The 21,652-nt window shown below is 39.0% G+C and overlaps 1 protein-coding gene across 2 annotated transcripts; it reads left to right on the top strand.

The window, feature by feature from the left end:
- The first annotated feature begins 2,630 nt into the window (after positions 1-2,630).
- Positions 2,631-20,135, top strand: LOC135474726 (SPRY domain-containing SOCS box protein 1-like). Of its 2 annotated transcripts, none has more exons than XM_064754292.1 (3): positions 2,631-2,752; positions 11,973-12,775; positions 15,462-20,135. In XM_064754292.1, exons 2-3 carry the CDS (start codon positions 12,076-12,078, stop codon positions 15,590-15,592), a joined length of 831 nt encoding a protein of 276 aa, XP_064610362.1. In that variant the 5' UTR covers positions 2,631-2,752; positions 11,973-12,075; the 3' UTR covers positions 15,593-20,135. The 2 variants fall into 2 exon arrangements, with proteins under 2 accessions (XP_064610362.1, XP_064610364.1); XM_064754294.1 differs by lacking the exon at positions 2,631-2,752 and adding an exon at positions 3,564-3,650.
- Positions 20,136-21,652: the final 1,517 nt, after the last annotated feature.

Genomic DNA, 21,652 nt, shown 5'->3' with positions numbered 1-21,652 from the left:
CATAAGCCATGTCACTGCGGAGACGCAAATTTGCAATTTTCTGAAGGTCATGGAGCAGCATGACAGACCCCACAATTTGTGCGAAATGTCAACTTAAGACTGCAGTAAAAATAGGGAACTGTTCTATTCTAAATTTCAAGGAAAAGTCACCCGCTGCTGTGCATGCGCACCTTGCTGATCAAGATTTTAAAAACATGGCAGCGTGTGGCAACCTGCTAAATACAAGCCTAATTCAGACAACTAAGATTTACAGGAGAATTGTCATGTAAAGGCAAGTAGAGATTCAGGCAAAATACGGGAAATATTTTATCTTTCAGAAATGCCATGCTATATGTGTAGTCAGGATGAATCTAACACTCATGCATCGGAATTGAACGAAGGGGTAGCTCTTTATAAGCATTATACCGGAATAGGGACCACATACCTCTCGGGCTAAAATAGTCACTAAAATGTGACTCAACTGATCTAACTATGCACTGGGCATGCCAAGCAGACAGAGCCACACTGAATTCTGGTATCACACAAGATGTCCAACAGATCTGTGACTATCGCCAGCAGAACATTAGGTTTTTAATGATGTTATTTTGTACTAACCTGCATAAAACTGGTTTCTGTTAAGACACAACACATGCTTCAAAACAAACACGCATGGTCCCTACTCCAATATATACGACAAAAGTAAAAAATTTCGGTGGAAAGGTTGCCTCAACTTCAATGGGGTTGGTCGCATATTGTTGGTTGTCGTACTCACCCTCACATGACCTAGGGATTCTGGCAGGCTATAAATAGCTCACACGTCACACAGAGCTTCACGCATATTCAGTTGACCCCAACCACAAAGGCTAAAAATGAATTACTTAGAACATCCCTCAGTTCTTCTGATTTGTTGACAATTCATTGCAAAAAACTCATGTCCCAATGCCTTGGCCCAATGACAGACAAAATTAATACAGTTCCCGCTCAACATTTGGCTCTTCTAACATTTCTCTGTTAGGCCTACTATGTGTGATGCTTGGCCAAAGGTTGGGTGAGTCTAGTAAGCAAACCAATGTGATGCAAAGACCGGGATTTCACAACGTCATGATACATGAAATTGATCACTGGGTGAAATTTAGACCAAACATTACAGAAGTATACTGAAGCGAAGACGTTTCATCGAAACACCAAGAATTTACTCCACTGACCTACTGATTTTATTTATTTCATTTATTAGATTGGTGTTTTACGCCGTACTCAAAAATATCTCACTTATACGACGATGGCCAGCATTATAGTGTGATAAAACCAGGCACAGCCCGGGGGAAACACACGACAATCCGCAGGTTAACCAACTGAGCCACAGATTATTTATCTGTTCACTGATGCATAAATCTGCAAGGTCAGGGTTTAATATTTCAGATTTAAGGCAGAACAGCCAGGCATCTCAGATCATTGCAGGAGTCTGTGAAGCTGACCTAGCAGCTCGGTGTGGTAGTGTACTGTTAAATCTGTTGTTAGCTCACTCGTGGAGCTAGGACTAAGAGTGGCCAGTCGTCCCCGCGCTTCAGTATATGTAAGCCACCCTTAGACCGAGGTTTCCGGACTACTGTACTGACAGCCTGGACATATTTGTCAAGGGCAGATTACAGAAACAGCTTTTTAACTGGAACACGTTCTTATTTGGCCGAATAAAATTTTTGCCAAACGTAAGTGTAAACATCAGAGCATTGTCGGAAACCTAAAATTGTTCTCCCACACTTTAAAACAACAACAACAGCAGCAGCAACACCTCCAGCACAAGGGGATAAAACACTTGAAATATTTTGGGCATCGCATCCAGTACAGGGGCATCATTACTTTAAACGATAAACAGTGTAATTTCAGATGTTTACCATCGACGTTGCAATGCAAAGTAATCTATAACTCTCAATGCCTAGTACATGCAAAACAATATAAGACCTCATACCTTGCCTGCATGTGTTTAACAACGAATACAAGGTACGAGATACAAAGCGGAAGAGCAGGTGCGTGCCGCCTGGTGGAAGTTCTTTGTTGTCAAAAAGGGGGGATAATAAATGGTTCACGTTTTACATTTTAACTGTCTTGTATTTCCTACAAGTTACAAAAGCGCTTTAATTTCTTGACTCATATTATAAACTACTCATAATGCGTTTTCCTTCAGACAGCTATCATTTGTTAGAAGATTTGCTTTAAAAATAAAATATCAGTTTAGTTTACAGAGTTTAGCCTGAATTTCTCTAAGTATGACTTTATTTCGATCAAATTAAGTTGGCTTATCCTGGAAAATTGTTACATCTATATATATTTTATTTATTCTCAGTATATATTTTTTATTTTATTATCAGTGTTATTGTATGCTTTTTTTATTTTCACATCATGCAAATATCCGCGTAAATAATACTGCCCTCTTTCAGTAGATGTTGAATTTGAACTATATAAGAAATTTCACAATGGGCCGTGGCCCAATATTGTTATCAAATTAAAACCGACTACAGATGTACTTAAAGTACTGTATATACCTACATTGCAATCTGTTTATATCCCAGCGTCTGACTCGACAGATGTCACGTGACCGAAACAGATCGGTCCGCCATATTGGTTTTGTATGGAAGCAGGTTTCCGGACGCCTCAGAGAACAAAAAGCTTTATTATCGAAGCCTGCTGTGATTAATTTATTGAACTATGATCTTAACAGGGGAGATTTAATGTCTCGCAAAGGTCTTGGGGAGCGAAATACACACCCTTGGTGCTGGTAAGTTGGATTGTGAGGTGTAATTTTGACGAATATGAGCGTGTGTTGGTGGTGAAAATATCGGCAGAATCGTGTGGGCCTCTCAAGCCGTCAAACAGAGGGGAGAGAAGTCGCGAAACGCCAATTCTGGGCAAGTCACGTAAAAGTGCACATTAGTAGTGTGTATTGTGATAATTTTTAAATGATTTTGAGGTTGTACATCACAGTCATTTGTGTGTTGATAAGAGTGTAATCCATCCACGACCTGACGGTCTCCGACACGACGTCAGCATCCCCCCTCCATTGCTGAAATGAAGCCGGTCCAAGCTGTCCTCAAAGTGCTTGTCCATTCTGAATTGTCAATTTTTCTTAGAGCAAGGAATATCATAAGGGATTTATATGGTTAGTATCTCGGCATATGACTGTTAATTGTACATCTAGGGTGTGATTGCATGATTGGAGGGTGTTTACTACATGTGAGTCCCCACTTTCTGTGTTGACAAGGCTTGCTTTGTTTACACAATGGCTGCAATCTGCATCATTGGATGACTTAAGATCTCGACATCAGGCTTAGTGTTTTGAGCTTTTCTGTTTTCCTTGGAGTGGTGTATGCTCATAGTAGACTGCATGTACATGTAAGTATTCTGTTTAATTTTAGACATTGAAAGGAAGGGGGCACTGCAAAATTTTGGAAGGCTGATCAGTGTGACAAAGGCTTTTGTCGTTTTGAGTTTGTATCAAGATTGCAGCGCTTAAACAGAATGAGAGCAAAGCCAAAGAATGTACAAGAGTGGACACATTTCTGTTTTGGTTGCCTAATTTTCTGTTCTGGACACACAAATCCACAGTGTTGCAGTTGGAACAAAAAACAATGCCTCGTGGTGGTGTTTTGCTTTCAGTAGATGGGGTCCTGGTCAAGGTTGGTCATTGCTACATTTTGAATACTCCTACATTATTATATGCAAGTAGTATTTTCAAGACCTGGGCTGTTACTTGTGTTATTAACAGAGCCAACTCCTCTTGATATAGTTGAGTGTTTTCAACAGTTTGATTAGTGATCTATTTGACCATATAAGATGACACTGTATTGTAATTGCCATTCTCAAAATACTAAGTCAGAGGTGATTATAGTCAGTCAACAGGCCTTGCAATATGACCAGTCGTGATTGCTGTCTCCTTAACATGCTCTAAAAGCTTTAGGCAGTCCCAGCTGATGAATCCGTCAGTAGGTTGTAAATGTGTGATAAAAACTTTTCAAAATTTAAAACCAATAGTTTCCATGTGTGTAAAATCATGCACTTACCACATACCGACAGTTCATTTCACTTCAGATTCACATTCTGTAACCATAAATTTGGGTAAAACTTTGTTGACTCTCCTCTTTTTCAGTGCACTGACCTCCAGTGCACCAATTTGGCCAAATTGGAAAAAAAGTATTGCTTGTAGCAACACGCAAGTACCTCTTTGTTTAATCTAAATACATACACTTAAAAGCAGCCTTTTTTGCAGTTAGTAACGTTCTGAGAAGGTGGCGAAGGGTATAGAAAATTATTTGTTTTACCGTAATCGGGCCTCTGTGTCTTAGCCGAGGAATTGTCTCAGATTAAATCGTAAAAAAAAAAGATCAGGTCTGTTTGACATTGCTGTTGCAACAGTATTAACCTGGTTGAAAGGTATTACATAACCAGCAATAACAGAGACAAGGATCACATGATAAGCAATTTACATGTACAGGTACTGAGGTAGCGTCTTTGACAACTGGCCTCAGATGCATGTGGGGCCCGACCAGGTAGGTTAGATGAACTACAGTCATGAAAAATAATCACATATTGAAACTTAAAAAGTCTTCTTTTTTTCACATTCATTGCTTTGGTAGTGTTCTTTTCATGTGGTGTGCTTTAAAACTGGAGCGATTAAAGATTCATTATGATGAAAAACATGAAATGAACTCACTGCTTCTTGAGAACTTGCTGTTTTTTCCTGTTAGCACTATTTGAATGGGAATTGCCTGTCCAGTGTGGTTCTCCCAAAAGATTTCAGGGGAGTATTTGATACGAGATCAGGAATAACAGCTCACCCAGATTCTGCTTGTTACAAGGCCTGATTTAAGCAGAGAAGATACAAACTGCCATCTAACTGATTCTTGGAAAGTTTGTACATTTCTGTATGTAGGTAGTATTAAGGATTACACAGCTGTTATACATGTGAGAATGCAGCTTGGTGGTTTTAATTAGCTATTGACAGACAGTTTGAGATATGTATAGCAGGGAAGACAGTACCCCTAATTTAGAGCATCTTTGTTCGGATAGGATTTTGAAGTCACTACAGGGCAGTCATACATCCTGCACATTTGCTATATGACTGCACTGTAGTGACTTCAGGTACGTCTCAGAGCAAGTTTGCAGTCAACTGCATCATGTAGGACTAGGAAGACAGATTATAGCTGCATACAGACCAGAATACACGGACACTCATTGTTGTCACGAAGCAGTCTATCACGCCCTGCAAACTGTCTGTTCTTCTTTACCTTATACTGACCTTGGTGCTTATATATTGGTATCTGTACTCAATCAGTATCCACTGTCCTCTACTGTCAGGGACTCCTGTCTGTGGTTTGTGGTTAGAACTGCCTGGTATTTGATTACTGTAATTCTTTAACCTTTTTGCATGGTTGTCAGGTATTTATTCAAGCATATTCTGAAGGCATTATTCTTTGTTGACTTGTGCTCAGTGCTAAAAATTATACTTTTTGTGAAACCCTAACACAGACCCATCCAACAAATGTAATCTTGTTTCCAAAATCAAAGTAAAAATGCGCATAAATTGCACTTAAAGTTGCTCTTCCATATGTGAAACGGTGGAGGAATTAGGGTTCGTGTGTATCTGGGGGTATTCACTGCCTCAGTCAGAAAGGTGTCAGTGAAACTGCACATATCCATTGCCATTTTGTTTTACAGTGTACAACTATACTGTGCATAAATAAGTATGGTTGTCTAAACAAATACCAACTTTCTAGGCTTAGCAAACATTAAAGTACCCTATTTCTTCTCAAATTTGGGACACCAGGTTTGCTCATTTTAACCAGTATATGTGGAATTCTAGCAGGAATATTGCTTAGACCATCTAATGAACAACATACTCACATCTTCACTTTTCTAAAAGGATGGTAAAGAAATGTATTATTCTACTTTCATCATTACTAATATCTGTCCCAAATTTAAGAAGAATGATGGTGGTTTTCACATGTATATACTCATGTCAGTGGGCAGTTTTCTTGTCAAGAATTGTCATTCCTTGGCAATGTGTGAAGGCCTCCTTTGCTGCACAGGTTAAGTTTCATATTCTGTATTTTAAGATGGAAGCTCAAGTATGACAGAACTCCATTAATTTGTCAATAATATTTACATGTTCGAAGAAGGAATTCAGCGTAGCTTTGGAGTTTGTAATTGACACTAACATATTGGACTTCATTTGTATGGAAACAGTTGGATTGGATCTTGTGATCTTGGATCTTGTGAGAAACATTGATACTGTAATGCTAAGTAAACACTTTTTTTGTTATGATGTTGGTTGGTCCTCTCAGAGCCATTGTCTGGAAATCTTTTAAAACTTCACTTTTTACACTTTTACTTAAGGTGTAAGTACATGGCCAAAACAAGCCCTGGCGATACATGTAGATTTGTTGTATTAGATGCAGTAATGAACATCCATGGCATTAAAAATTACTTATTGGTAAAAGACATGAAATCTTTAACAAGTAAATGGACATGTATCTTCTTATAAAGCAAATCATTATTCTGTCATTTTGCCTGACTGTTTATGAGCAATACACATGTATCCATGTACAGGTACTGTATATATCATGTATAAATATAAACCTGAAATTTGAACTTTTTGTACATTGTGACTGTGATAATTACCTTTGTCCCTTCACTCTCAGTCAGAAATTACACTTCCAAGAAAGTCCTGGTAAAATTAGTGATGATTGTCTCCTTGTGATAAATGGGTCAAACGTGTGGATGAGTGACATGAAATTTGAATGTACTAACTCGTGTGACATACATTGTTCAGTGCAAAGCCAAGGTGTAGACAGCCAGCTGTCTTACCTTAGTAAAGACATCTGTCACTGTCATTTCAGGTTTTTCTATTTCTACAGTTTGCTGTATTAAGTTCACAATGCGATGAATGACGGATACATTTAATAGCCATATGGTGACCCCATCCAGTTGCTGGCTCACTTAGTACGTGTATGTACATTCAGTCTGACCGAGACAGCCTTTGATTTGTATTGACCTGTTAAGCCCCGTGTGTGTGGTTGTATTTAAGCTTTGTTGTTGGAATGATGTCTGGTCATGACGGGTCATACACTGTGTCACAGTATATATTGTATTTCACCTAAACTTTAGCACTTTTTGGCAGACATTTTTATTTTTATTCTGATCAATTCATCCACCTTTTAGGGCCACTTAAGAGTTTTTGTGAAGTTTGATTAATGTTTTTGTATCAATAAAACAAGCGATGTCATTTTAGGTCCTTCATGTGCTTGTAAAATTTTTCCAGTCCAATCTTTAGGTGAAATATACCAGCCATTTACCTTTTTTAACATTCTGATGATGTACTTATGAATTTAAGCTGTTTGTGTGATAAATACCTAAAAGTTGGTATTTTTCAATAGTGTTACTAATGGGCAAATTCTTTGCAATTTAAATCTAAATACATACACTCAAAAACAACTTGACAACTGCAGAGAAAGGAATTCATTCCAGGATGGTAGCCATAATATGTCTCAGATTTACATTTTGCAATAATTAGGAAATCAAAGTGTTCATGGGAAATGCAAAATTTTGTTATTTTAGTGAAATATTTTATCTAATTTTTTAGTAAAATTTTCATCTAATTTTGAAAATAAAAAATGAACACCATCTTTACACTCACTAAATGTTAAATTCTAGATTCTAGAATCTAGACAATAAAGTAATTATGTTTGACATAAAAAGTGACGTAAATGATTGTTGATGTAATGTTCTTAGTACATGTATATATGTTATTATATATAGTAGAATTATAATATTATATATGCTATTACTAGTTACATGTTCCTACCAAAACCCATACCTCTCTCATATGGTCAGTGAACCACACAGGGTTAAGCGTTAATCAGTGCTAATTAATAATTAAAGAAGTCAAATAGCAAATAGATTGAAATATAAAGGACCAAACAGTATAGTGTGGCAATCAGAAGCAGATGTCCCCAATATATAGGTGAACATTTGGGCAGCTCTGACATATTCTCTGGGTTAAGTTGACATGAGCTAGAGATTTACATTAAAGATTTATTGGATTCATTACCATCTGTTATCAGGGTTAAAATGCTGCAGGAAAGACTTCAAGAGCTTATTGTTATATTTATCAGAATAATCACGTATAAATTACAAGTGAGCAAGGCTTAGTGAAAATGTGGAAGGGGTACATGTGTATAAGTGAAGTTGCCATGGATAATGCTTTGACGTGGGCATGATAAGGCCGTCCATATAAAATTCTTCGTTGGGCCTGTCAAGCCTGTCAGAAAAAATAAGGTACATATAGTACATGTAGGGAGTTTTAATCTGGCAAATGAAGAAAGATATATTTAGAGAAATCCTTAGCGCTAAGCTTCCAAACTGTAGATAGATGGTTTGATGTCCCCGGAATCCATTCAGATTGTTTAAAACATCGAAAATCAAAGAAAAGCGGCAGAATTTGGTCATCAGACGTCACAGCAGTACATTCAGTTGTCTGTTTTCAACACAGACAGCAGGAAACAATCACTATACTTTCACAGATAATTTAAAGATTATTCCATGCCCAGGTGTGGTTAGTGATTGCAGTTACACAAAGCAGGATATTGCAAAGTTACATGCATGGCCTAAAAATGCCACAGAGTTACAAAATATAGACCAAATCTGTTCAAAATGCCTTTTCATTATGAGGGACTCGATCTTAGTCGTTTGAGACTTGTTAATTCAGCCATAGTTTCTAAATATCCAACCAACAAGCCAAATGAAAAAAAACGTCAGGATTTTCACTCCCTGAGTGCAGAAGTTGTTTAGCTACTTGTTTGTTTGAAACAGCAGCCTATGACACGAACTGTAGGGAGCTGCTAGCCTTTGCCCTACAATGGCCATGAGGCTGCAGACGGTCCCCAGCTCAGTTCACACCGCGTCAACAGGCCGCTGTGCACCCGGGATACACTGTAGCATGCCGTCCCTTGAAGCCCGTAGCGGGAACCCAGACAAATTTTAAATTGACATTTCAGTGCGTTACCAATTGCTGTTTCCACTCAACATATTTCAAGCCTTATTTATTTTTGCCGGTGATACTTTTTTAGAACACTAAAGATCAGCTCGATTGTTCATTTCACCAGCATTGAGTGACAGGCTGTTGTCATCAGTGCAACTCAAATCAGCTGGCCCGACTGCATGAATCCCCGTGTCACAGCCGGTATCGCTCAACTTGGCTGTGAAAATTTATAGTCTATTAAAACCGTGCCAGATTCTTCAGAGGTACTACCACAGTGCGGTGGATGTCCAATTGGTGTCAGACAAACCAGACAGGAGCACATCTATGTCATCTACGTGGCCGATATGTGAGCGAAAATCGGTCATCTTATGGCCGAGTCGCTATGCTGTACACGCTTTTCCTGGATCTAAAACAACTCACATAGCCTATCCTTCGAAATATTTGTTGTGAAGCTGTTTTACTTCCATTATTTTCTGGGTATTAATTAAGAGGTGTGCAAATATGGGTGATTATAGATCAAAAGTCACACAATATCTTCTGGAAAAGCTCACAGTGGATAGGCCTACAGCATGGCTTCGGCTATACTTTGCAGGGCTTTTCAATACATAATCCCAACAGGTATTCACGGCATGATGTCAGCCGGCCAGAGCTCCGCGGCCAACAAGAAGGCAGAAGGTCCAACTTATTTTTTATTAAATGGAGCTACTGTAATTCTTCAACCTTTTCACAGGTTTGCAGTGTGCTTGTTCTAGCATATTCTGAAGACATTATTCTGTGTTGAGTGATAAAATTTTACTTTTTGTGAAGCCCTGACACTGGCCAATCCAAATAATGTAATTTTGCCTCCAAAATCAAATTAAAAATGTGAATAAATTGCTCTGAAAGTTGATCTTTCATATGTGGAAAGGTTGCAGAATTTGAGTAGTTACCGTAATATTGTTTTAAATGCAGTTTACAGATTGAAACATAGCACAAAGATTAGAGAACATTTAGTGTGAATATAAAGTCTTTGGAGTTCTCTGTTAAAGAAATAAAGATTGAAAAAAAAAATCTGGGATCCCAATAAAAACTACAGCCTTTTGTTAGAGGGTAAGTTTAACCTACACCCATCAAGCATTCAAGTTGTCTTGAATGATGGCTTAGACCAAGGCCTCACTTTCTTATTTGGTCATATACTAAAGTCTGCAACTTAACATTTCTCATTTTTTGTGCTTTGACAGACAGAACATTCCCGTATAACCATTGCTACATGTATTTAGTGGGCTATTAGCTTGGGTGACACTCCATATAGATTAATACCAGACTGATTGCATTTGTTAAATTGCATTTGTGCCTTGAAATAGGATTTGTAACAGGCAAGGTTCTGCTGCACGTAGGCTTACATTTGGTTGGGAAGGAGTAACCCAGCAGAGAATTGTGACTACCTGCAAATTAGACTGTTTTGGTAGCCTAATTGTTAGAGCGTCCGCCTTGAAATCAGGAGACCCAGGAAGGGCCAAACCTTGGGTTGGGTCATACCAAAGGCGTTAAAAAATGGTACTTGTTGGGTCCTCGCTTGGCGCTCAGCATTGAGAGGTTAGAGCAAGGAAACCGAGCTGGCATCAGTATAATGTGGCTTGGTGGGGTGTCTTGTCTGGTATCTGCGGCATGTTACTTCAGTGGCGGTAGCACTTTGCTGCCATGGACGCGCCCTGCCACAAGAGTTCACAGTGTATGTACACACAACTAATGATGACTCGTTGCACGACTGAAAAATTGTTGAGTATGACGTAAAACCCCAATCTACTAGCAAATTTTAATGTGCTTGAATGACAATAATTTCCATGGCAAAGCTTACGGAATGACTTGCTTTAAGTCAAATGTTCTGTGTTTCCTATCAAAAAGGAGTCCTTAGCTATGGCTCATAATATATGCCTTTTACAGTGTGCCATTAGTCATGGATCATGCTATCTGATAATCAGTAATGTTTGTTTTTGTGATGCATTGTGATTCTACCAGCTATGAATCATAATGTGTGATACTCAGCAAGATTGGCCTCCGCATATATTATGAAACCTCAAACAATGGGTCATAGTCTCATACTCGCTGACGTTCGCTTCCAAAACCATTTTGAACAACTGTCCACGGATCAGAATATCTGATACTTGCTGAACAACATACATTATGAACAACCGGCAATCAATCATAATGTCTGATGCTCACTAACATTTGCTGCTTCATACATTGTGAACAACCAGCAATGGATCAATCATGATGTCTGATGCTCACTATCATTTGCTGCTTCATACATTGTGAACAACCAGCAATAGATCAATCATAATGTCTGATGCTCACTAACAGTTGCTGCTTCATACATTGTGAACAACCAGCAATGGATAAATCATAATGTCTGATGCTCACTAACATTTGCTGCTTCATACATTGTGAACAACCAGCAATGGATAAATCATAATGTCTGATGCTCACTAACATTTGCTGCTTCATACATTGTGAACAACCAGCAATGGATCAATCATAATGTCTGATGCTCACTATCATTTGCTGCTTCATACATTGTGAACAACCAGCAATAGATCAATCATAATGTCTGATGCTCACTAACAGTTGCTGCTTCATACATTGTGAACAACCAGCAATGGATCAATCATGATGTCTGATGCTCACTAACATTTGCTGCTTCATACATTGTGAACAACCAGCAATGGATAAATCATAATGTCTGATGCTCACTAACATTTGCTGCTTCATACATTGTGAACAACCAGCAATGGATCAATCATGATGTCTGATGCTCACTAATAGTTGCTGCTTCATACATGATGAAACCACAAACAGTGTGTCATAGTGTCTAACATTTTCAACTGGTTAATGTATAAACCATCTCCTTGGGGCTCCAGTATATATGTGTGTGTGTGTGTATATATATATATATATATGCATCTCGGTTCATTGTATGTTACAGGAAGTGACCGCCAGGCTGTGTTGGTGAGGCCCCACAAGCTGCTCCACGCCCACTAGCAGAGACAGAGAGCATCCTGGGAAGCTGGCTGGCGAATCCCGCACCAATGAACATGGGTCAGAAAGTGTCCGGTGGGATAAAGACCATAGCCCGTGAGCCGACCTACAAGGCTCTTAACAGGGACCATGCTTACAATCCAGATTTTCAGAAACCTAGTCGACTGGACGTGTTGCTCGACATGCCCGCTGTTACCAAAGAGACCCAGGTCTCCCACGGCTGGAATCCCGAAGACAGGTCGTTAAACGTCTTCGTAAAGGACAATGATAAAATGACATTTCACCGCCACCCAGTGGCACAAAGCACAGACTGTATCCGCGGCAAAGTTGGATATACCCGGGGTCTCCATGTTTGGGAGATTGTGTGGAGCACGCGGCAGCGCGGGACCCATGCTGTGGTCGGGGTGGCCACGGGCGACGCCCCCCTGCACTGTGTTGGGTATCAGTCATTAGTAGGCAGCAATAGTGAGTCGTGGGGCTGGGACTTAGGCCGGAACAAATTGTACCATGATGTTAAAAACAATCCAGGGTCAACATATCCTCGTATTCTCAACCCCGATGAAAACTTTGTGGTTCCAGACAGTTTTTTGGTGGTGTTAGACATGGATGAAGGGACAATGAGCTTCGTGGTGGACGGGCAGTATTTAGGAGTAGCATTTCGTGGCCTGAAGGGCAAGAAACTTTACCCCATAGTGAGTGCTGTGTGGGGCCACTGTGAAATCACTATGCGATACATTGGGGGGTTAGATCGTAAGTATACCTTGCTGAAGCAGAGTTTCTTCTTCACGTCAGTTTGGTTTCATGTGTAATAGTTAATAGCATGTTACATGATCATTACAGACTATAGTCCTTGAGGGGCAGAGCCTCAGGAAGCCTGCAATCTATAATGATCAAGTGATATGCTGTGACTTCATGCTGTTGGAGATTTGAAGACTTGGGTGTTGTACAAGTTGAATAATTGTTTTTCCTGCAGAACAGAAGAACGCCCCAGTTTATAGACCTTTCTGAACTCTCAGTCTTTCTCTAACATCATTTACCGAATGAAAAGTAGTCTTGTCATGGACAACTTGCAAGTGGGATTCATGTACAGCCAAGATGGAGAGCACATGTTTCAGGGAGCTAGTCCAATCAAATGCCTAGATAGTGAAATTGGGCCCTGGGCCCTGGCCTGCTTTCATACTTGTCATCTACGAGAACACTGCAAACTGATAGTAGCTTTCCTGTCATATACAGTAGCTTCTGTGTCATATACAGAAGGTTTCGTCAACTTTCTAATCACTCTGTTATACTTTGTGTAGTCGAAGCATGAACGCCATCCTGTGAAAAATCATGTGCAGTTTAATATACGTTAAATCAAATACATGTATGACTTCATAGGATTTTTCACCAACTTGGTATGGCAGGGTGATTATTTGGTGAAAAATTCTATATAAGTGTATGAATTTATACATTAGTTACAATGTATTAATAATTATTCCACATCAGACAAATTTCTCCAGTTTTACATGTAGCTTGACAACACTGAATGGTTATGAGAGGCATAGGTTAGTTTCCCTATCGTCCAAATCTTTTTTCCCTTTCATCTTAACCAATATGAGATTGCAGCAGAATTTGACACTATTTTTATTGTATGTGAATGTGTATGTATTTTCTTTCATATACAGAAGTACCACACAAACGTGTGAAAATTGATAAATATATTGATTAGCAGTTGTTACACTGTGCACATGTATGTTTAAAGTTGTTCAGCGGTAACTTTACTCTCCTTGACCCTATTCTGACAGCCTCTAGACCAGGACAGCTGTGTGTCACATGGTTACTGAACTAAATACCAGCATTGAACTCTTCATATAGTACTTTTTTTTTTTCTTAAAGTACATGTAGATTGTGACTTCTGTGTGACCCTGATGTCTGAGGTCACTGTGTAGCACTCATATTAAGAGTGCATTATGTTCAAGCACAACCACTCACCAATGCGATTCACTTTGAGTTCAAGTCCATTTATGCTGGCTTCCTCTCTGGTCATATTTGAAATGCTTTTCCATTTCTTCTAGCATCTTGCTAGACCAATCCCGTTGGCTCAGGCAGTAGAGCATGTGTTTTGGGAGCAGTAGATCCTGGGTCAATCCTGGATCAGGTCACAGTCATGACCTTAAAAGAGGAAGTTGTAGCTTCCTCGCTTGGCGTTCAGCATTAAGGGGATAGTGCAACGACTGGTTGACCAGTATCAGTGTAATGGCTCGGGTGGGGTGGCTTACATGCCTTACATGTCATCTCATTGAAGCAGCAGTAGATAACCAGGACATTCTTCCCACAAAATTCCTGACAAAAATCCTTACAAGCAGAAAAATTAGCATTTAATCAACGTACCTAAGCCATTACACCTACTGATTTTTGGGTGGGGGGAGGGGAAACCACACATGTATAAGCAAAAACTGTAATGTATAATGTTAATAAGTGTTTTAGCATCTTTTCTCCAGAAAAAAAAAAGTTTTGACTTTATTATGAGTGTATCATAAGCATCGTTTTCAATGTTAAACCTTTGAACCCTAAGCCCCTGACCCCAGTATGACCCAGTCCCTGGGGTCCTGGGCGAAAAATGACAAAAATGCCTTATTTAAGTTTCATGTTTTAATTTGTCATTTTCTCACTCTGCTGAGAACAAATATACAATGAGAAAAGTCTCAAAGGCATTTAGATGTATACTTGGACATATTTCAACGCCAGTACTCTTTCTTTGTGTGCCAATCGTGCCAGCAAGGGGATTTCTCTCAGATACACAGGTAACGTCGGCAATACGCACACCAAAACAAACTCGTCATCCGTAGATATGAGAGCATCCGATGGGTAGTTGTCGTCACCTGCCGATAAGTTTTCACTGTCAGAGTTGTCTAAATCATCTAAAACGTCCTGCAGCGAAAGACGTTTGCGAGGTGGCGATCTACCTGTTCTATCCGCCATGCTGACATCGAAAATCCGGTCGAAAACACATTCAAAATAAGCACAGAAACTATCAAACTGTTGTCACTAAAACGACTCACTTCAAGCCACCATTTGCAATGTGAGCCCCAAGCCTTTCAGTAACAAGGCTCCTGATTGGCTCCCGACGGATTCTGTCCATGTGTAACACCTGTTGATTGGTTTAAACAGGTCACCTGCTAAACCCCGGTTTATCGGGGTAACGGGATATAGGAGTACAGTGTTTGCCCCGAAATATCGGGATAACGGGTTCTACGGGTTAAGGAATGTCCTTGGCAGGCATGTCCGGTATACAGAAACATGTGGTGTATGGCTGACCATGACGAGACTTGCAGAATTGCCTTTGATGTCAATGCAGCTAAATAATTTATAAGCTCACAGAATTACTGAGCAAATAAATATGTCAGCATTATTAAATTCTTTGGCTAATCACAGTTTTTCTGTTTGTATTTTGTAGCGGAGCCTTTACCATTGATGGACATCTGTCGCCGTGTGATCCGACACCAGTTAGGCAAAGACAGACTTCAGGAAATCACTAAACTACCTTTACCTTTGACAATCAAGAGCTACCTGCTCTACCAGTCCTGACCTAGGGGTGTGCCTCTCTAAGGTCAGACATTGACTGTGCCCCTGTGCTGCCGCCCAGGGGTGCTCCTCGTGTTGGTACGTCCAGGGATCACTCCCCTTGACTGCTGTTAAATTATTACACTTCGAAGACAATTCCTTACTTCTCATTGATGGACATTCATGGTGTCTTTTGTTTCCCCGATCTTCTTGATGTGTAGGAGTACAGTGTAAATCTTGGCGCCAGTCAAAGCAACTGATGTCATTGTCATCACTTACATCGGATTTATGTTACAGTGCTTGAGGTTTCTGCTCTGTTTCTCTCCCAGAGCAAGTGTGTGCTTCTTCGACCAACGCTCTTCTTGTTCACCACGCCCTACCTGGTTTGTCACACCTTCATACGTGGTTTGTCACACCTGTATACCTGGTTTGGCACACCTTTATACCTGGTATATCACACCTTACCAGCTTAACCAGTCCTGGAATGCTTTCTGGTGGACGTTCCTATTCAGTGTTGTTCACGGTTCTTCTACATTAATATTTCAGAACTTTGGACTGAAGTTTGGAATGCAACAAGTAGGCCTCTATTTATTTGGTCAGAAGATGTGCCTTTTGCAAACCTTGTGTGCTGCCAAACACTCTTGGTCTTCAGTTATCAGTGTGTCACCAAATCAACCAAGATAAAGCTGAGGCATACTTTATTGGCAAGTGGTCTGATTTCTTGAACTCAACCTGTGCAAAAGATTATAAGATTATTTTAGCCAGAGATGCTGCTGTAATAAAGAACTACATATATATGTGTATATCCGCTTTGAAGGTAGTGAATTGTAATGTAAGAAATATTTCTTTTTCTACATTTTTTCATTGGTGTGCTAGGTATTGGGTATGTGTGTGGGTTAGATGAAGAATGTAATAAACTTAGGCCTCAGTGCCCTAGGGACTTGACAGTTTATTAAAGAATCTATTAGACAACTTGCACTGTTAAACCTTTGCCACGTATGACTGCTTTCAGTGAAAACTACCACACATCCTAAAATATTTCACTTTTGAGTCATGATGTTACAACATTGAGATGACGTTTTTTGGTGTAAGGTCATCGTTTTACGGCAAAGTGGGGAAAAACAGACACAATTGACCATATGCAGGTACATATACAATCATCAATATTATCCATATAAATTGATGTCTTCTATTTCCAGAATTATTTACTTTGTAACACAAGTGAGGAAATAAGTCATCTTTTGTGGATAATTTTCATTCTTGTATTGCCCCACTATGCACCTAATCCAAAGGGATGTCACTATGATGTTTTAATGTCAGTTCTCAAAACCCCCCTATATTGAGAGACAGGTGTACCATGTGCAATGTTGGAAGAAGGATGGAATACAGTACAAACTTCAACCAGTCCAAACTTTAATAGGAGACAGGCTGTGTGAAATTACATGCTGGCTGCAGTTGGCAGGGCTGGTGTGTGTGTGCTTTATCCATGTAACATGGCTTGTAGTATATTATGTTATTTATTGTGGGATTGGTGATTGAGCCTCAAGGGGGATATCAGTTTCCGGGTACCAAGAAGTACATGTAAAAATAATTATCATTGATCACTGCTGTCTTGGCCTGACTCCTGTTATATTTAAGGTAATAGTTGATGAAGTAAGATTTTTTATCATCTTGACACTAGATTTTAAGCAAAACATTTCAAGTGCTTCAGGAAAGGTTTCTCCAGTTGACAGATGGAAAACTTAAGTTGTCTCCCCGTGAACAGACCTAACTTTGGTGATTTATCTCCCTTGTATTTTAGAGTTCATGTATAAAAGTACATCTACTCAAAATTTGGTTCTCTTAACTTTTCTTTTTAGCTTAACACAAATTAATTTTTTAAAACTGACGTGCACTTTTTTTGATTACATGTCACTGAAAGCTCTGTTTTATTTGTCGTGGAATTTCAACAACTGCTTTTAATCAGACCACTGTTTTTCTTAAGTGGTAAATATTTAAAGGGTTTTAACGTGCAATAGTGTGTGTATGTTGTTTTATGATTATTCTTAGCCAACAATCAAATTTTGTTTTTTTTTGTTAAAGCTAGCTTTTTACGAATATCAAAATTTAGTGTACCCATAGATTTAGTGAACAATGAAGGCGTTCAATCTGCATGGTAGTCTCTGCCTTGTCAAAATCACTGATAATGAAGACACATCATTCTGTCAGCAAGAATTATTTTACCAAGGATATTCCACAAAGTTGTCAAACCTTACCATTGAAGTTACAGACATCTGGCAAACATGAACCATTCCTGATTCAACTTTATTTTCCATGACTCTCTAAGAGATCATTAGTATTGATGTTAAGAGAGCTATCCCACCTGTGTAGACTGGCCCTGTCTAGATGTTCCTATGTTCTCTTTCTGCCAAAACAAGTGTAATATCAACTATTTGTCCACATGTATATCTCTGGTTCTGAACTTGGCTACTCGCTGTACATCTGCCTGCAGGAACTTTCTCTCAATTCCGGGCACAGAATACATTAGATGTAAATACACAGCAGCTGAAAGAATGTTTCAAAAACAATTTTTCATTATTTGGAAGGTTGATTTTTGTTTTTTCACCATGATGTCATGCTTTTATGAAAATATTGGTGTTAATGCCAACTTCTTTACAGCACCTGACACACACATGTTCCTGACAGGTTGACCACTTCATTCTGTACCACACATAATACTGGTGCATAAAGTGTTTGTTTTGTACACAGTTAAGATTTGATGTGCATCTAATACGGAACAACCATTTTCTTGTGAAGTTTTTGGTATAGTGACAAAGTGTGATCTAATTTTACCATGGTTTTAATCCCATTGATAAAAAAACTGATCTTAAACATTTTGTAAAATACTGTTTCAGCTGAAGTATATTTTAACTTTCTTGATATTGAGAGATCAGTTTGAGAGAATCATATATACAAAAGCTGTAACTTGAATCTACATGTATTACCAATATGTAGATACAACTCCAAAAGTGTGTTGAATGGTTTTTGTTGGTATTTGTTTACAGATCCTTTTAACTGTGCACAGTTGAAGCTTATTTTAGTTTGGTTTTTATTGTGAAATTAACTGTACATATTGGTTTTACAAGCCCTATTTAAAAACACGCCAAAAAGTATTGTTTTAGCATTACCAATCTGCATGTGTGGATAGGAGTACAAGCGTGACAAATGCTCTCTCTGAAGCTGTTAAGTTTTCTGTAATTGATATCCACAAATATCCATTTTGTCTCTTCTTGACACAGCTCAGTTCAGATGATCCTTTTCTTTTGTTTCTTAAATAAAACTTTAAAATATAACTCGATCAGTGCTACATGTAATTGTATATATATGATGTGCCCTGCTTTATCATATTTTCTCCGGAATGGTTGATATGCATTTTTCCTTTTCAGTAATATAGACTTGAAATTTCCAGTCAAACAAACCCTTCACAGTCCTTGTGCATGTATATAAAGGTCAGATATATTTGCACAAGGATCTAACAGAATTGGCAGGAAACAGAGGCCACTTCCAGGCTGTACGTGATGAGTTTCTTCTGTAAATATATAACAGTATGTGTCGGGGTTTCATAAGGTTGTCTCTCTATGAATGTTTATTATTCTAGTGGTTTGTTTAATAGAACTCTAATCACAGGCCAGAATAACCTGGTTTTGACACACCTCTCCCTTTGTAGTATTTATGACACCAGAAATCCCACAAGTAATGAAAATGCTCACCATGTGATTGATATTCATGGAGGCCTCCAATTGGATGTTTCCAGATGTAATTCTAAACAGATAAATGTGCGAGAGAGTATGTTCTGTTTTCCTTGTATTTTCTTTTATGTGTAAATCTGAAGAAATTGGTTTTAATTTATTGGGCTTTTTTGTTTTATAAAGAAGCCTTTGGCATAAGGCAGTTACGTCTTTCAGTTTGAACTGTCATTGGAGATGGGTGCACCTAGGGACTTAGCCAATCAGAACATTGTAACAGCATATTCTCTCCCAGAGTTTGTTGTCCGCCAGTAATTTTCTAGGTGTCGTATGGAATTATTGGTGTAGATTAGTTGGTTGTAAAATAGTGACTTATTGAATGAGCCATGTCTCCATGTTGATTCCAAGGATATTATGACCATGTACATTTACTGATTATGCGAAACAAAGATTTTATTTGTACTTCCTTACCTGCAAATGTTTGCTGAATGTGTGAGGTGGTCTACCAGTCACTTCCAATGTTTGTACTGCTTATCCATTTATTTCAGGCATATGATGTAAGAACCATACTTATTCCTCTGGATCAGGTTGATCAGTGATATATAAGTGTGTTAGCCTGTGCATTAACATTATGAACCTGTATGTGATCTGGCTGCAAAACTGCTGTTTGTATAAGGAGTGGCTGATTGGCTACATCCCTATGTCATCTGTGTTCTGTTCAATGATTGGCTGCTTTTTAACAGACCTGTAAATTATGTGTATTTAACTTACAAATCACCGGTTACCCACTCATTGAGCTCATCCTCATTATGTCACCATGGTAACCTGAATAAAGCTACCAAATGTGTAAAAAAAAAAACAATTGTTTTGTGTTGCATTTTTATATCTTGCATAGTACATGCAAAGGTCTGACAGCAAACTGTGGATGGTCATGGTTCCTTCCACCATAATGATGGCCTCTGTGGTATAAATGAAATATTCTGGAGTTACTGCGTAAAGCAATTATTAAATAAATAGAACTAGATATCTTGGATATGTTGTGTGAAAACTAAAAAGTATTTTTCCCAAAAGATAAAGGAAATAATGATCATCAGAAGGGCCATGTTAAAATACATTTGCATATATTTTAAGTTTTTTTTTTTAAAAGAAAAATTTAAAAAAAAATTAAATTGTCATGGGCACGATTTCGCAAGTTTTACCGGTATTGAGTTGAAGTTTTGCATTCATGTGTCAACTCCTGGCAATGTCTTTAGTAGTGTGGTTACCAGATCTAAGCTTATAGTCTTTCTGGTGAAGCTTACTTCCATTTTGGCTGCTTCAGGCAGTTTTAAGTACTAATAATTAACTCTTTGTAAGCAAGACTGCGAGTAAATTATATTTACCTTGATTGCCTGCAATAACATCAGGGAAGATTCGCTCATGAATGCTGAACCTTGACCCTGGGCAGACATTCAAGAGTTACATGACCCTGCTAAATAGTTTGGGTACCCTCATTATTCGCAAAGCTGTCAGTCTCACCATTTTTTTTTATAGGCAAATAAAAGAAACGTTAGAGAACCTTTCATTTGGATCTCAAACTTCTCACCTGCTGCAAATTTGTACCCATTGGCACAGGTTCGAAAACACCCTGGATCAGGCCCTGAGTTTACACCAAGGTGGGCATGCATTTAGCACGTACAGGTCATGATCTAATCCAAGTACCGCTACACTGCCTGTTAGTTGAGGAATATTTGGATATGCCACATTTCATGGCTGCTCAACCTGGACTGATCGGCCTGGAGTATGGCATATCCAAATACCGATAGGCCTACATGTATTTTTTCAACCAACAGGCAAACTGCCAAACTCAGACTTGTCATGGATAGTTTGACCATTATTGCAATGAATATCACTTGTCTTCTATCAATACAGGGTGCACATAACTTAATGGGTGGGTGGTCTATGCTGGGCAGCCGCTATAAAGTCTTGATCGTTTCTTTCAGTTATTTCTCGGATGTTTTGGGCTGTGGGTTACTTTGGTTGCCAAGGTGGGGGGGCGGGCGTGTGGGGCGACAAGTTTATGGTGTTCAACCAGACACTGGCAAAGCATCCAATGTAGGGCCTATGAGGGACACGTGTTCACGGGAGTTCCTCGTCGGGGGGCTCTAGCGTATATACCGGAAGTTGAGGTTAGAACCCTGGTGATTCGCGGCCTCCACGCATGACCGTTGGGCAAATGAAGCGTTTTTCAAACCCCAACTTCCGGTATACTAGTATGCGGACACAGACCCCCAATGCAACTTCCGTTTTTCGGAACTACGATTGTGGTTCTGTGAATTTTAGGGTATAAAGTCTTTTTTTGCTCCCAGGCCTCCATTTT

This window comes from Liolophura sinensis, chromosome 9 (genome assembly GCF_032854445.1).
Source record: "Liolophura sinensis isolate JHLJ2023 chromosome 9, CUHK_Ljap_v2, whole genome shotgun sequence".
In the NCBI taxonomy this organism is placed as follows: domain Eukaryota; kingdom Metazoa; phylum Mollusca; class Polyplacophora; order Chitonida; family Chitonidae; genus Liolophura; species Liolophura sinensis.
Note: the sequence above shows the minus strand (reverse complement) of the source record. Positions and strands in the feature narration are given on the sequence as shown.